The sequence below is a fragment of the Rhea americana genome, unplaced genomic scaffold (assembly GCF_003343005.1).
Source record: "Rhea americana isolate MKP2758 unplaced genomic scaffold, rheAme1 scaffold_648, whole genome shotgun sequence".
Classification (NCBI taxonomy): Eukaryota; Metazoa; Chordata; class Aves; order Rheiformes; family Rheidae; genus Rhea; species Rhea americana.
The window spans coordinates 5,835-21,825 of NW_028186810.1; the positions used below are offsets into that span (position 1 = coordinate 5,835).

General features: G+C 44.6%; 2 protein-coding genes and 1 long non-coding RNA gene across 4 annotated transcripts in view; 1 reads left to right on the top strand and 2 right to left on the bottom strand.

The window, feature by feature from the left end:
* Window positions 1-494, bottom strand: part of CHRNA10 (cholinergic receptor nicotinic alpha 10 subunit) — a 5,601-nt gene extending 5,107 nt beyond the window's left edge. The window contains exon 1 of the mRNA XM_085320633.1: window positions 476-494. Within this exon, the coding sequence (XP_085176759.1) occupies window positions 476-494 (19 nt within the window). The remainder of the gene's footprint in view (window positions 1-475) is intronic.
* Window positions 495-890: 396 nt separating this feature from the next.
* On the top strand, window positions 891-2,061 carry LOC146586826 (uncharacterized). Its single transcript, XR_014897752.1, has 2 exons — window positions 891-1,126; window positions 1,176-2,061. It is a non-coding gene; the product is annotated as an uncharacterized LOC146586826 (long non-coding RNA).
* NUP98 (nucleoporin 98 and 96 precursor) overlaps window positions 2,019-15,991 on the bottom strand; it is a 39,557-nt gene continuing 25,584 nt past the window's right edge. For both annotated transcript variants that reach the window (XM_085320627.1, XM_085320628.1), the window contains exons 21-33: window positions 14,043-14,219; window positions 13,118-13,271; window positions 12,138-12,558; window positions 11,089-11,318; window positions 10,509-10,778; window positions 9,884-10,041; window positions 9,502-9,645; window positions 7,903-8,045; window positions 6,660-6,881; window positions 5,585-5,826; window positions 4,918-5,072; window positions 4,296-4,407; window positions 2,019-3,720 (exon numbers count right to left, since the gene is read on the bottom strand). In XM_085320627.1, the coding sequence (XP_085176753.1) occupies window positions 3,503-3,720; window positions 4,296-4,407; window positions 4,918-5,072; window positions 5,585-5,826; window positions 6,660-6,881; window positions 7,903-8,045; window positions 9,502-9,645; window positions 9,884-10,041; window positions 10,509-10,778; window positions 11,089-11,318; window positions 12,138-12,558; window positions 13,118-13,271; window positions 14,043-14,219 (2,646 nt within the window). In that variant the 3' untranslated portion in view covers window positions 2,019-3,502. The remainder of the gene's footprint in view (window positions 3,721-4,295; window positions 4,408-4,917; window positions 5,073-5,584; window positions 5,827-6,659; window positions 6,882-7,902; window positions 8,046-9,501; window positions 9,646-9,883; window positions 10,042-10,508; window positions 10,779-11,088; window positions 11,319-12,137; window positions 12,559-13,117; window positions 13,272-14,042; window positions 14,220-15,991) is intronic.

The window sequence follows — 15,991 nt, forward strand, 5'->3', positions numbered from 1 at the left end:
GCGCATCGCTGGGCTCAGCCCCCGCGGAGAGCCGGGGCGCGCCGCCGGGCGCAGGCGAAGCCCTCCCCGCCCGGCATCTCCCGTGGGACGGGGACGGCCGGGGAGCCCGTGCCGCCTTTAAGGGCTCGGCCGCGGCCGGCGGGGTGACGTCAGGGCCGGGGACGGCGGCGGTGGCCGCGGGGGTGTCGCGCCGGCGGAGCCCGTCCCGGCGCGGTGCAGCGGGAACGCCGAAGCGGAGCCCCCGGGAGCCCCCGGGACGTGACCCGGCTCTGCCGCCCCGAGGCTGGAGCACCGGGGCCGGGGCCCCGCAGCCGGCGGCAGGGAGGGGACGCGGCCACCGCCAGCCCCGTTTAGCACGCTTCTCCCTGCATGGACTTTTCCACCGGCTCTGAGCGCTGGAAACGTGGCTGGAGCAGCCTCTGCCTGCAGGRGGGAGATGTTTTATCTTCCAGCTTCGGCTGCTTGCTTGCATCACCCCTTGCAGCGTCCTGCATGCGGCCAGAGTCGCTGCAGGCCTGGAGCGYGGGTCCAGCGCCGGCAGCCCGGGGCTGCGGCAAAGGCGTCGGCGAGGGAAGGAGGAGGCGAGCAGGGTCGTGTGGCGCCCAGCCAAGATGCACGCGGGGCACCTGAGGGCCCGCCGCAGCGSGAGGGGCGGCTGGAGAACCGTGCCGAGCCAGGAGGCTGCGGCGCCGCCGCGCTGGRTGCAGCGCGCACCGATGCAGCAAGGGACGCCCCGGGCCTCGGCTTCCTCGGCCGACGAGGGAGGAACGAACGGGGAAAGGAAGGTTATTCCCGTTCGACAGGCGGGCGGATCCTGGAGAGGTTCAGGAACTGGCCCGGGAGGCAGAGCAGCAAGGGGCAGGGATCGCCGATGCCGGAGGGGCGCGGGAAGCTCTGCCCCGGCTCCCGGGGCGCAGACGGGCCCAGGAAGCTCTGTCCTGGCTCCCGGGCCATGGACGGGCCCAGAGGGGCGCGGGAAGCTCTGCCCCGGCTCCCAGGGCCCAGAGGGGCACGGGAAGCTCTGCCCCGGCTCCTGGGGCACGGACAGGCCCGGAGGGGCGCGGGAAGCTTTGCCCCGGCTCCCAGGGCCCAGAGGGGCACGGGAAGCTCTGCCCTGGCTCCCGGGGTGCAGACGGGCCTGGAGGGGCGCGGGAAGCTCTGCCCCGGCTCCCGAGGTGCAGACAGGCTGGTTGTTAAGTGGTGCCTCCTAGGGCACTTCCTTGGCACCTTTCATATGCTAATGCCAGGGAGCAGATGCAAGGCAGCGTGCTGATAAGTTTTAAGACTAGAGACAGGTTTTGTTTCCAGGCAGTGAATTATTCATCCCCCAGTCCCAGCCCCTTGGCTCCTTCGGGCCGGCTGTGAGTGCCAGGGCAGCAGGTGGGTTCGCAGAGACACAATTACAGTAATGGAACGGGAGCAAAGCCTGAGCAACCCGACTTCCTCGGGTCCCGCGGCACCGCTACGGGTGTCACGTTTAACACGCGGTCACAGCGACACGGCGCTCCCCTCCCGGAGGAGAGGGCCACAGCAGCACAGAGGCAACCGCGCAGCTTGGCTGCAAAGAGGCAACTCAAAAGCGCCGTTTCTTTGGCACTTTCTGCCAGAGAGCTGGTACCCAGGAGCAAAGCCCCTGCCAGGACAAGCAACCGCTCGGCCCCRGCCTCACCCTGCTGTAGGGAGCAGCTGCCCAGGGCCGGAGCTATTTTTTCCAGAAAYTATGAACAAGACTCCAAGATCTCATTGCTGCCCAGCTGTACTTCGGTGGAAGCCACCATTACAGAATCACAGAACAGCTGGGGTTCAAAGGTACCTCTGGAGCCCACCCGGTCCAGCCCTCTGCTCAGGCAGAGGCTGCCCAGGACCACGTCCAGTCAGGTCTGGAGCATCTCCATGGAAGATGCTCTCTGGRCAACTTGTTCCAGTGTTCACCTCCCTGCGCACCCAAGCCTAAGACAACACTTCTGCACGAAGAAGTGTTTTCTATGAAACAGAAGTCTTTAAAAAGCAAGGAAAACTGTGGGAATACTATAAACATTTTATTTATTGTTTTCAAAAAGACAGGAAAATAATCTAGATCATTTATTTATATTTTTTAATAAAAACCTTTACATAATCCTCATGCATAAAGACCTTCAATGAGCCAATGTTAAGCAGCACCAAASAGGCCCAAAGCCGCTGGGTGCTGCACTCAGTGGCTGGCTGGCTGTGGCAGGAGGGGCTACTGCAGTAACCCTGAAATCAGAGCTGACCAGTAGACAGATTTATTTTTCTTCCAAAAATAGTCAAGTTTCTAAACACAGTAAAAGTAAAKACTGTACAAACTAGAGCAAATCAACGTTGCCAGCTGTTCACTTGCAGGATGTTCTTATGCTTGATGGCAGCTCCACTTGATGTGACCCAGCTAAACAGCAAATACAAAGACGACAGCATGTTCTAGGCTACAGACATTCGTCAGAGGGACTGTGCCCAAGCACTGGGCCCCTTTCAGGCAGCCAGGTCCCCAGCAGGTACTGCACTTGCACACACCGCAAAGAAGCTGCACATAACAYGTATCTACACGGGAACCTGCCTTACATGCAGCTGTGTAGGAGCCAGCCTGGAGCGCCTCAAGCAGCCAGGCTGTTTGCTCCTTTGGCAGGCTACTACTTTCAGCAGTTTTGCTCCCAGCACAGATTTTGCTCCCTCTAATCAGAAGCATCTGGCCTGGAGTTCTGAAACATAGCAAATATTAGAAAAAGCTCCTGTGTTTTACTGCATGGTGACAACACACTGCATGGAGATTCACGGGACCCAGGAGACATCTGTCTTCAGAGGCCTGGACAGTGCAGAGCACACTCTAAGGCACACACTCAGGTGTCAACTCCCTTTGGCCTGACTCAGTGAAGTAGCTTTCTTGCTTTTTCAAGATGAAAGAGAAATGTGAGAAACAACGCATTTGCACATTTTCAACTTATCTAGAAAATGCAGGAAAAGACACTGTTTTAAAGTTAGTTTCTTTTCCTCCTCCACCCACAGAACAAAGTTGTAAAACCAAGTTTCATTTAAATCTTTCCCTGGGTTAGTTCAGGTACCAAAGGCTCATTGGTTTAACAGGCACAGTGCCACCAAAATGAGTCTGTCTATGGCCAGCTGTCCTAGAACTTACTTTACCATCCTCTGTGCTGCAACTAAAGAGTAAAAAGGATCTGCCTAGGAGACCAAGCCCACACCGTTCCCCCTCCACAGGTACAATCTCACCTGCAGACAGATTCTGCAAGAGATGCTTTATTGATTCTAGGAAAGTGTTGTGTAGTTGAGGGTGCCAGCCAGAAAGGTCCAAGTCTTACCGCTCCCCCAGGTTACAAAAATTCCTGCATTAGCCAACATACTAAAGCCACTTTACACCTCTATGGAAAAAGCTGTGTGGCTAAAGAGGTTGCTGCCAAGGGAACGCTTACCCCTAAAACAAGGGTAAAGGTTAACAAATGGTAAAAAGTGTCTGTCCGTAAAAGTGATTGTCTCACTGAGTCACTACTGTCAATTCTCGTAGGTAAGACTGGGTGAGACTACGGAGCTCCTCCAAGGCATAGTCCTCTGGCATGGGCAGCCGTCCAATGTGGGGAGCAAGGAGGCGGAGAGGAACTCGCTGCACGTCAGGCGCGGCATCGGAGATGGGCTCTGGGGAGTGCTGCAGGCTGAGAACCACCCTGAGCAGGTTAGCAATGCGCTTGGCCATATCTGGAAAGAGCAGAAACAGTGTTTCTTTCCTTCATGTTCCACACTATACCCTAGGGTAGGGAGTAGCATTGGAGCATGTACAAGCTCAGTCCCTGCTGAGGAGTCAACCTGCACAACGGTTCATCGGGAGAGTTTTGAGCAGACAAGCCAAATGCCTTTCTGTGCCCCTGCTGTGGCTTGGTCTTTTCTCATCTCTGCATACAAACTTGTGCCATCAACATTTGGGCTTATTCCTTGGTCCAGGTGTCTTTCTGCAGGTATGCTCACACCTTATTTGGTGCTAGGAAACTAAATATGGACAAGGCACTTTACTATTTAGCAAAAAAACAGTTATAAGAGACCAGTCACTGGATGCCAAATTAATGAGGCAACAAAACTGTSTGAAATGAAGACCAGTAGCTGCATGTACAGTAGTCATTATAGCAATATACAGTTCACCTCATCAACCACAGCCTTCCTTTTTGGCTAAACATGAAAAGCAGTATCAGCCATCACCTAGGCTGCCAGTGTGTTAGCTGGGTTAGGTTGTAAGACTGCCTTTCCCAGTGCGTTGCTAGACATTCATGTCACCCTACCTGACTGAGCCAAACGGTCCTTGGCATTGTGACACTGTATCTGCTCTATCCTGTTGCACAGCGATGTCACTTTGGTATGTAACCGCTCCAGCTCATACGTAGAACAATCCAGCTGAAAGTAAAGGGAAGACAAGACAGACAGCCTCAAMGTTAATGAAAGCCTTTCTGCTAGAATCACTCACGGACTGCCCAAGTTCACTCTAAGCCAAGTCTATGCAACAGAAGACAATGCACGTTGAAAGTCTGTTTGAAGTTAACATCTGATGTGTGGAACGGCRAAAGTCTAGTACTCTCACGTTTTTAATTCACAAACTGAATTAAAAGAGACTGAAAACGAGCAGAAATGCAGGCTCCCTGCTAACTAGCTTACTGCTTGTCTTGTTCCTCCTCTTTCACTTATCTCACTGTCATACTAGATTGAGCATATCTAGAYCGCATCTTATTTTGACACATCTACCAAATCGCTACATATTTGGAGAGATGCATGATACTCTGTTTGCTAGCATCTGCAAAAGAGAAGCATTACAATTAGCACTGAACACTGAATAAAAGGTTATTCTAAAAATAAGTGAGACTAAGTTTCCAAACTGTAGTAAAGAAAATAGTCATTTTAGTTTGTTACCTGTTGAATCCTATCGAGCATCTCAGTAACACGGATGTAGTCCAGATAGACCAGACCAGCCATCTCCCAGTCCTGAATGAGTGTACTACGTTCTGGAGGGGAGAGATCTTCCAGGAATCCTTTTAGGTATTTGTAGTTTTCATTAATAATGGCATCTAAAGAGAAAAAACAGGTTAAAAAAAAAAGATCCTTTTGTTCTTATTTGTTAAGAAGTCAGCTATATTGATTGTTAAAGACAATAGCAGCTGATGGTCTGTGCCCTCAGTCACATTTTAACTCCTTCACTCTATTAGAAATGCTAGCTGATTTATGACCTAGTAGTTGTCTAAGGCCATCCCACTTCCTACAGCAGGGATAGCAACAGGATCAGGACTCTGGGAATGCTAGTGCTGTCCCTGTCCCATGAGGCAACGCTGGCACAGGAAGGTGGGTGTGCAGAAGGTTAAGCACAACTCTTCTCACATATTTACAGTGAAGAATTCTCAAATTGGATATCACACGAGCCAATYTGAAACATTTGTCACTCTGTACTAACCCCCTTCCTAGCAACACAGCTTTAGACCTCCACATTATTGAAAACCCAGTTGCTTTTGTTCCCTTTATATTTATGGATGTTGTTCAAAAGATAGAACAGACGCAGGGGAGTAGGAAAGACCAGTAGTCTCACCTGAGGCTAAGTGCCTGACAACCAGCTTGTGACACTGGTTCCAGTGCCCAGCCTTGAACAAGAAGAGGGCTTCCTTATGCTTGTCTCCCTCCATCCTTGCTCGAACTGCCTTTGCTTCATGAATCCATTCTGGGGGGACGCACAGCCTTTGCGTCAGAAAAGCCTCTTTKGTCCAGGACTCCGGCGTCTCAGACAGAACACAATGTCGACTTAAGAGTTCACGCACTGCCTTCTCCCGTATGCTAGTGGAAATATGGGACAACATATTACTGCAACAGTTAATCTTTCATATCACACCATCAGAAGACACATTTCAATATAAGTAACTGAAAATTATATGAAAAAGCAGTGAGCTGCATTATACTTAGTCTATGGCAGAGGTAGAGGTGTAACAGAGGACAATCTGACCTCGCCTGGTCTTAAACAGTCTCCTGTGGAATATTAAAAAAAGTTCTGGAATAAATTGAACTACTTCAGCAAACACTAAACTCTAAGGAAGAAGTCACCACTAAAAGTTTGAATATCTTAAGCGTTACAGCGAAAAGGCACCTTTCCACAACTGATGGCATTATACAAGTTTAAGACAAGTATTCTTGTTAAATACGTATTTCACAAAAGCAGCAAAACATGCATTTTGAAGATTCCCAAGTTTTCCTTTCAAACATCTCTCATTTCTGTTAGTTCTGACTCAAAGGAACAGTTGCAATATTTTGTTTTCATGATATTATCAGTATGTCTTCTTGAATGTACTAACCTTGCTGAGCCAGAGACAAGATAAGCAGCATTAGGACGTCAAAACGAGGAAGATATCTCCTTCTATAGTACTGTTCAGGAGTTAAGAATTAATACAATGCTATTGCATTGCATGCAAYAGAGCTAATTAACTAAGCAGAATCATTCATGCCACTTCAATGCTGGCATATAATTTTTTAAAAGGGGCATGAATTTTTCCGACTGTGCAGTTCCAATTCAACATGAGAGAAGCCATGATAGAGTATACACAGCAAGTCTATAAACCATAAAGAAATATAGTATTTTCAAGGCAAAAAGAAAAAAAAATCTGCCTTGTACTCACTGTGCATCAGGCTCATGCAACAGAACAAAAACAGCCCATTCCCAAAGGCCTTCACTTTCAAGTTGGGCAGCATAGCTTGCATTCAGAACTCCTTGACTCTGTTTGAATAGATGGGTATAATTCAGGGCTCTGAGCACTTCCCATAAGTGCCAACTGAGACGGTAGTCCAGAGGGTCAGATGTTATACTCCTGGGATCAAGTAGCTGGTTGAGATCATAGTGCCTGCAGAGAAAAATATTCGCAATCTAAACAGCTAATTGTGTCCACGTAATGAAATCAGAAATTGGTGCTAATTTAATTCCTTTTCTTCCCCTCTCCAGCTATCCATACAATTGCTTTACAAAGCTTTTTAAAGATGGGAACAACTTAATCCTTCTGCTCTTCCTTTGAATTTACATCTAGACTGTCACATTTTTTCTTTCATGTATGCACCTCCTGCAGAAGCACCTCCTGCAGAATTCTCAATGCCTTCAAAAAAGGTAACTGTGGGAAAACACCCTTCAGACACAGAAATTGTGCACAAAGAAACAGAACTCATGCTGGACAGTTTAACTTAAAGGTAACATCTAAATTGGGCTCTTACGGAGTTTGACTAGGATTTAAAATAGCCACAAAGATCTCTATGCACCTTGCTAGCCTTCAGACACACTGTGCTGCTCATTTCCCATTCTCAAATAAATTCCCTCCAAAGATGCATCTAAACTGCATCCCTTCCCTAAGAATCAGCTGCTTTAGCAATCAGACAGATTTAGAGAATCACTCCGGGGACTTTTACCTGGTTCTTCTTCTAAAAGTCTCTAACATTAGGACTGTAACAGGCCACAGAAGTCCTGAATCTCTCCCTCTCTCTTTTTTTTTTTTTTTTTTTTTTTTTTGCACAAAGATGTTGGCATGTGAAGCCAGGCCTGGAAGCATCAAAGTTCCTTCACCATCTTTTGCCTAAATTCACATGTGGATAACATAGGAAGGGGGGGGTGTGGGGGTGTGGATGGGAAATAGGAAGCATTCCACAGGTGTTCCTGAACTTAGGTTTAATCATCTACAGCACACAACAGCAATGACTGTARCTCCACATTCTGTAAGGCTGTGTGCCTGGAAGAGATTTTTGACTACTGTAAATGGCTCTGTAAGTGAACACTGAGGCTGATTTCATACCACTGGTTTGGGAATCCTATCTGCAAGATACTCCACAGTTGCAGCATAACTTATCAAAGTTTTCCTAAATTGTTCAAATCCCATTTACCTGTCACTGTAGAGTTTTAACAAGTGGAAACAGACATCTCTCAGAGGTCTTCCTGTGTTATCATCTTCTTCAATTACACAGCCAGAATCTTCTAGGTAGGGAGGCAGTGGACAGCAGGCATATTTTTCATATTCTGGAGTGTTCTAAAGAAATAATTTTATTAGCAAGTTTAAACACAACATCCTAAACAAAACTGAATTGCTGCTACAAAGCACATTTTGAATCCACACAGCTCAGACTTAAGGGCATGCTTTCTGCTTCTGAGTAGTGCACTTGCATTTAAAACTTACACAGCACTTGCATACCAACATGATGGTAAAAAGAAAAAATCCCAAACCCAAAATGCTTTGGCAGGGTTAACTTTATTGCACACTGAGCTCTTAAAAGCCTGAGTGGAAATACAGCCAGTTCTCATATAAAGCCTGTGTTTCTGAATCGTTTTACGGCTGGAACACACACACATAAATTGATCAAATAAAAGATACACTATCCCTGCACATCTCCCCTCCCTCTGTAGCTGGCCACTGAAATCCTTGTGACATTTTCATTGCTGGTAAGGTCACTAGATTGGGACTCTGAAGAGCATTCCACCTCCTAGTGGTTTCCAGTTATTAGGCTTCCTACATGAAGTCTGGAAATCAGCTGCATCCACTTTTTCTCCAAATCAGGCTGCAGTAAAACCACCCCAACATTCTAGCCTAAGGGAGCAGCAATATTTTAACTTTACCTCATGATAAAACTGAAACTCGGTCTTTTAAAACAATGAACGCATTATACTGACAAAGAGTATGACAAAAATACTCTTGTAGTGTTAAATGCTCATAGATGAGAGCTTCCTAGAATCATGGCTGTGCTCAGGTTATCTTCAGACATATAGATGAAGAGTTATTTTTAGTTAAGTGAGTAAATACTGTATTTTTCCAACAGAACTCTGTCTTTCAGTATATAAGGACGGCCTGTTCTACTGCAGCAAACAAGGCTTGCATAATGCACCCATCCACTTGCTGCCCATAAGACAGCTGTATTTGCTGTAGAAATGGTAAACAGAACAGAGGGTAGATGGTTAAGAGGAGAAAAGACTATTTTAGAATTCAGGCAGCTGAACATTAGTCACATGGAGAAAACAGACACCATCCCTCAGTTGTCTTATTTGGCACTGGTTAACTCAGTCAAACTGAGTTTCTGTAGCTGGCCACTACCCATCTCCCTAATTTGGGCTACCTACCAAACATCTGGATACACTCAATCAGTGGAAAGTGTTCTGTTAATGGCTTATTTGAAGCACAAGTCAAAAAGAAGTGGGCCTTAAGCTTCAAGAGAGAGTGTGCCTAGAATTACCAACAGGTTCAACCTCAGTGCTTTATTCCCATTACACAGAAGGGGAAAGGAATAGCCCTATCAAAACGAACAGCTGCAAAATCTCATCAATACTGGTGAAAGAATCTGATGCAGTGACAACTGAAATAATTATATATACAGGTATAAACAATTCCATACTCAGCACCTCAGTAGCAACTCTTGACACTTCACATAAGGCTGTGTAGCAACTGTCAGTGGGTCTGAGTAACATCTTTTCTCACGCAGGCATGATGGACCTACCTGAAATGCTGACTCATACATGGCAAGTGCTTTGGAAATCGAAGCTGTTGGTGGAAGCAGGTACCAGAGATGGACAGCCATGCAACGCTTCCAGTCCAGCTGTGAGCACACATTGATACTTCTTCTCTCAGATAACTGCCACACCTAAAGAAATAAAGTCAAACTTACAACCATCACACTAAGAACAGCAGWCAATACAGACTGACATAAGAGAGCAACACACAACACTGACAGGTTCCATTAGTAAAAGACTAGGTCAACATCTTGTGCTTGTCTCCAGTGTACCACATGCTGAAATTTCCTATTACAGCTTGAAAATTTACTGCTTTCAGAAAAAGCAGAAGTCAAATCAATGACAAAATAATGGAGCAGCAGAACTTACAGGTTTTCCTGCAAGCAGGGCAAAGATGCGCAATCTCTCTTCCTGGATGAAGCAGTCTGCCTGCAACCTGTGCCAGTCCACTAACTGCATGGTGAGGAGGTCTCGAATGGGCTGGCTACCCGCCAGCTGGGAGAGGAGCAGAGCAAGCCTGTGATCACCTGAAACAGGAGACAACAGCCCATCAGGCAAATGGCCAAGTGAAATGTTTAAAGAATTAAACATTAAATTTAATTTTAGCTCAAAAATAAAGAATTGAGCTAATATAGAAAAACAGAAAGAAACTAATGATTAGGCTCTGAAAAAAGATGTACAAATGTAACCAGCTTAACAGTACCTTACTTAAAATCAACATTCAAGGGAGATATTATGCAAAAAGCAAGTTTCAAATGCTTCACATCATAACTCTAAAGAATCGACAAGTAAGTCAGAGGCAAATATGACCAGATATTGAGCAAAAGTGGACAAGCTGTCCCTCCTGTTACTCTGTCTCACATGGAAAAAACAGTATTTCGAGTGGCTAATTACACAGTATCAGACCTCTCAAAGTTTAAGTCTTCTGTATTGCCTCCCACCCACTTTCCGCCCCRAAAAAGGTGGTGGTGGGGGGAAGATGTAAGCTTCTTGCCTGACTGCTGTGCCAATCTGCAAGCCTCACTGATTCTCTTTCCAGTTAGGCAGCTGAAAACAGCCTCTATGTGATTATCATGTCGGGACAATGAAACTTCCTCCTCAATTCGTCCTGCAGCAGTCTGTGACAGCCAGCGGGAGAAGGCTTTCCTTCGCTCCAGGGCTAGGATGTATTCACTGGGTTCCTCCAAGCTGGCCTCTAACTCCTTCAGGTTCCCCCAAATTGCTTCACATAATGTCCATGTCAAACACCAGTGCTTCACAACAGCTGTCGGTATATGGAATTAGTCAGTCATGAGGAGTACAAATACAGAACAGACAGAMGAATAGAGGACAGATGTATGAGTATACCAGCCCCATATTTAGAGGATATCCTACTGCTACAATAAATGCAGAAAATCAGTTAGCACATCCAATGTGATCAATCACGTTCATGTTTTCAAAAAGACCGCTATGAAGAACAGTCAATTCCTGTTTTATTCATATTTCATCACCCTGATGCAACCTGAAGTTAATTTGAACTGGACAGTTCTACAGCTTCACTATTATCATTATGAAAAGAATYATTCAATACTCACTTTCTGTTTCAGCAGGGTCATCAGATGCCTTTCTAACCCAATCAGCATAATCATGAATAACAGAAACTCCTGGATTGGGTGCTAGAAGAGGACAGTGTTCATCCATATGGACAGTGCTGTGTTTCAGCTTTATCTCGAGGGGGATGAGATACAATTGTTTGTCTCTATCCATCTTCCTTTGTTCTAAGCTCAACTTCTCCACATGAACCTTGAAAGAAGATTCTGAGAGTCTGAAGATGAAAAAACAAGCAATCAATAAAAGCAAAATTCTGAATTATTTTCCATGCAAGTGAACTGCACCTACAATGGTGTGGCTGTATTATGCAGCTTGTCCTAGATTTTAACAAAATGACAGTAAGACATATGATCCAAAGATCAACAGCTGGGTCTGAAGGATCTGGTTACCTAGTCTGGATTCAGAACCAGACTTTAGCAAACAAACCTCCTAGAATTGGGTGCTTCCAGCACTCAAAAGGTACTAGCATACCTTACCACATCCCAACACATTTTGTAAGCACACCTCATTCTTGTCCACAAATTAGATATCCTGGGGAACATCTACTGAACAGGCATTTTAGAAGATTTAAATGGTGAAACACCTAACTAAATTCCAGTCCAGTTTTATATACCACTGCAGCAGAATTGAAGGAATCTGAGAATTCAGAAGTTAAACAAAAAGTTTCCTAGGTAGGGAAGATATCCCCAAGAAGAAGCAACATCTGAGTACAAGYTTCCACGATAAAAATTTTTTAAACTTCTCTTTAACCTTTTGTTGGATAACATGGCTACCTCCTTATTCAATAAAATTGCTTAGTGTATACAGGATATTCCAGTTCTGAGATAGAGATTTTTTTGTAAAACAGCAACCTGAAAGAAATCCCCATGCCTAATTTAATCTTATACCCTGCACCACTTCTACGTATCTGCAAAAATAGTAAGGTGACTTTCCAAAACAAAACAAAAGTCATCCCTGGCCTGTAATYAGAATTCTTTCAAATGTAAATAGAGTAATGCATATCAGAGCTATCCTGAAGGAAAATATTACTCACGATTTGGGAGCAACAGGAGTTGGCAAGAATCCATATTCCACAGACTCACAGTGAAGATCTTCTGCTTCACTCGATCCACTTAACTGATCTCCACTATTAACAAGCGTCCAGTTGGGTCCCCAACCAACACGAAATGAGCGCCCCATGAAGAGCGCCATATCCATTAGCAGCTTCCCCTTTCCATAGGTGATGGATTTTTCTAGAGGTACTAGCCCCTGCTGTCTGCGAACACCAACTGTTTTCACCTGTACCTCAGGAGCTGATGAAGGTACAGAGAACGCAGATGCCAGTGGAGAAGTCACTGACCATGGGGCAACAGAAGGTGAACTGCTCGAAGTCCATGGTCCTCTGAAATCTTGAAGAGAAGGACTTGGTTGCTGGAGAAGTACACTAGCAAATTTTGACTGCAGCAGACCACCAACTAAAAGGAAAAAAAACAAAACAAAACAAAACAATATATTTCTGATATTCTAAAGGTATTTCAGTAGTTCCCAAGCAGCCAGTGAAAATATTTGCTATGATCCATGATGGTAATGCATAGCTAAGCATGATTATCTGCAGTACTGAAAAATCACAAAACCCATCATGTACTTTGCATTATACAAAACTAAGCACATAGTATTACACCAAGAACAGTACATATATGATCTCACCCTAAATCTGAAGTTTCTAAAGTCCTCACTAATTTAATTGATGTCATCATAAGTAGACTGTTAGAACTGAGACATCTTGAGGAGAAAATAGRCTTTACTATCAGCAGGGACAGGGCTAAAACTGTTCCTATAGAAATATCTAAATTCCTGAACTAAATGGGCAGATATAACCCCTATACTTGTTATCAGAGATAAGTATTATTCCAAATGAAATCATCAGTTAGCACACAACTGTTCTGTCAAGTATTCAGCCAGAGACAGGATTTTGCCTATTAACTTTAGAATTAATTTCTCTTTCTTCACAATATACATGGTTTCCCACAATACCTGAGTGTTTTTTCTGCCCTTGCAATGTTGAAATAGGGAGCCTTGGAGAGCAAATCTCTTGAGAAGCATCCATTTTTGTTAGCTGCTTCCCAGGGTAATGATCCAGGATCAAGTCAATATCATCTTCATCAGCAAGCAAGGAAGCTTTCATGATCTAAAARGTTGATAAATCAATCCTGCTCATTAACATTCACTCTACTGGCAGCAGCTACCTGACCTACTCAGCTCTTTTCCCAACAAAAATAACTTCCAAATGTTGCACACGACTAAATCATGCCTCAGATATCCCGAACAACAGTTAAGGCACATAATTCAGGAGAACTGAAAGCAAGCTTATCAGCTGATGATAATCTTTTACATACTGACAGTTACGTCAGGGTCAAGATGAGTATGAAGTAGTCCTATGATAATCATGTTTTTTTTCAGATCTTACTTAGTTCTGTCTACCTAATTTTCTGTTTAAGAAATGGTTGAGAACTACAGGYTTGTCTTTTCTTACAAATTAGAAATATAAGTAAAAGCATACAARTGTTCTAAGTACTATTTTTTCACCTGGAAAAAGAAACCCAAAGAAACCTAAATCAAAACCASTCATGCTGCTACTACCTGGAGTTCTACAAACTGGGCCCTAGAAAGCTCTGGCTAGCCATTAGTTTAATTTATCACATTTTCTACACTTCACAGAATTTTAAAATCTGAATTCTAGTTTTCAGAAGTTTTTTTATTTTTGTATTAAGCTTTTATGACTATACAGGTTTCCCATAGAAACATAGGTGTCTTACTTAAGTCTTAATCACACCGTAGCTGTAATACATAGTTTAGCAGAAGTTGGTATAGAAATACACTTGTGAAAGCAAACCGAGAAATCAGTGATAGGAATTACCAAGTCCTTCCATTCAGAAAGRGGAAACTGCAAGACACTCACCTGTAAGACATGGGGGTTAATACCCAGCGTTGATGCTATGTGAGTTGAAGCCGGCACTGCCTCCTGCTCTTCTATCATGTTGTCTTCTAGAAYGGACTCCTGCAGAGGCTCCTGAGTGATATCTGCCATATCGCTGTCCAGTTCCACAACCCTACCCAGTTGTTCCACTTCTGGGGTCTGCAGACACACGCAGAAGCCATGTCAGAGTTTAACAGTTTGCTGACAAAGGATATTTAGTAGCTTCAACAATCACCTGCAAATGAAGCTTAATACTCCCTTGTTCATGTCAATATTCCAAATTAAGTYTAGGGATGAATACATAATCTACTCCCATTTTCTCCACAGTTGTAACATAACAAAGCAAGTTAAAGTCAGGAAGAAGTCAGAATTATTTAGTTGTGCCCTCTTAAAATTTGCCAATTCCTGCTACTCAAAGAGGCTATTCRTTTTGATGCGACCAATACAGAGAGTTTGTGTATGCTACCTTCCTCCCCTCCTTYTTCAAAATGTTATCATGTAACAAAAAAAAAAATTTCCTGTGCCCAAGCTTACCTTGGGACATTTCAGATGATTGAACATCCAGCTTAAAAACAGTCATTCCCCAAAAACAGTTTGTGGTACCACTGGTAGCCAACAAGATGAATCGCACAGTACTGCCTACCATCCCCAGCTATGACATAGCAGAAGTTAAATATTTTTAACATATATTCCACAAAGAAATTAGTAGCAGTTTTAAGTTGACAGGGTGCCCTTCACAATTAGGTAAGACTAGGTGCATACAAGCATGTACAAGTAACTTTTAAATCAGGACACAACTGCCATACTGGAAAGTTGTGGGTTTTCTAATKATATTCTGCTGATCACTAGTACATGAGCAGTTAGAAAGTTAGATACAGCAGTTTTCTTTCAATCTGTGACTAAGTTTCTCATCTGTACTGCTAACCTAAGGCATGAGGAAAAGTTTGTTTTATGATTTTTCTGAAGGTAGCCACATAGCAATAAAACAAGCCACTAAGGGGGGAAGCTTCTTTCTTTTATTAGAATTCATATCAGCTGGATCATCTTTATGGTGAACCCGAGATGACTTCTATGTACCTTCAGAAACTCAAGACTGCAACTTGGATTCAAACTCCAAGCAGGGCCAGAAAATGTTAAGCTAAYCTTGGATCTCTAGTTCAAATGCACTTCTGCTACGAGCTTGCTTGGGTGACAGCAAGGTCTCCTGGTAGCATATCACAGTGAGCCTCTGAGCCAGGCCACAGACTTCTGTATCAAACCATGAAGTCCTTTAACTATCTGTTAGCTCTGCTACCAGAAACCATTTCATAGAACAAAAGAAACTGGGGAATGCCATTCATTCCATGTATTGCATGACTAACAGGTCAAACAGCAAAGAAGCACCTGACCCAGAAGTAATTGGTCTGCACAATCTTAGCTGCATGTGTTTCATGCTCTAACCAGGCAACCCTGAGCTCAGTGTGGTGTTGCAACCCTTAGGTTATTGATGTGCTCTCTAACCCCAGGCTTGGGCTCCAGTTTACTGGGTTTGCTCCGGYCTGTAACAACGGTGTTGCTTAGATACAAGCATCCTGTGAAAGATTCATGTCTACAGCTTACTTGGTTTCCAGTGGCAATCATTTAAAGACTACTCTAGAGTGATTGCAGAATCACAGGACAGTTGGGGTTCAAAGTACTGCTTACTTCAGCAGATTGTCTGGTCCCATCCCCTGATCAAGCAGGTGGCCCAGGATGGTGTCTAGTCAGGTGTTAACAACAATAGAGACTACAACYTCTCTTAGCAATCTGCTCATGTTTGGCCACTCTCACAGTAAAGAAGTGTTTTCTTACGTTCAGAAGGAACTGTCTGGATTCCAGTTTGTGCATGYTGCCTCTGATCTTGTCACTGGCCATCACTGAGAAGAGCCTGGCTCTGTCTTCTTTACACCCTC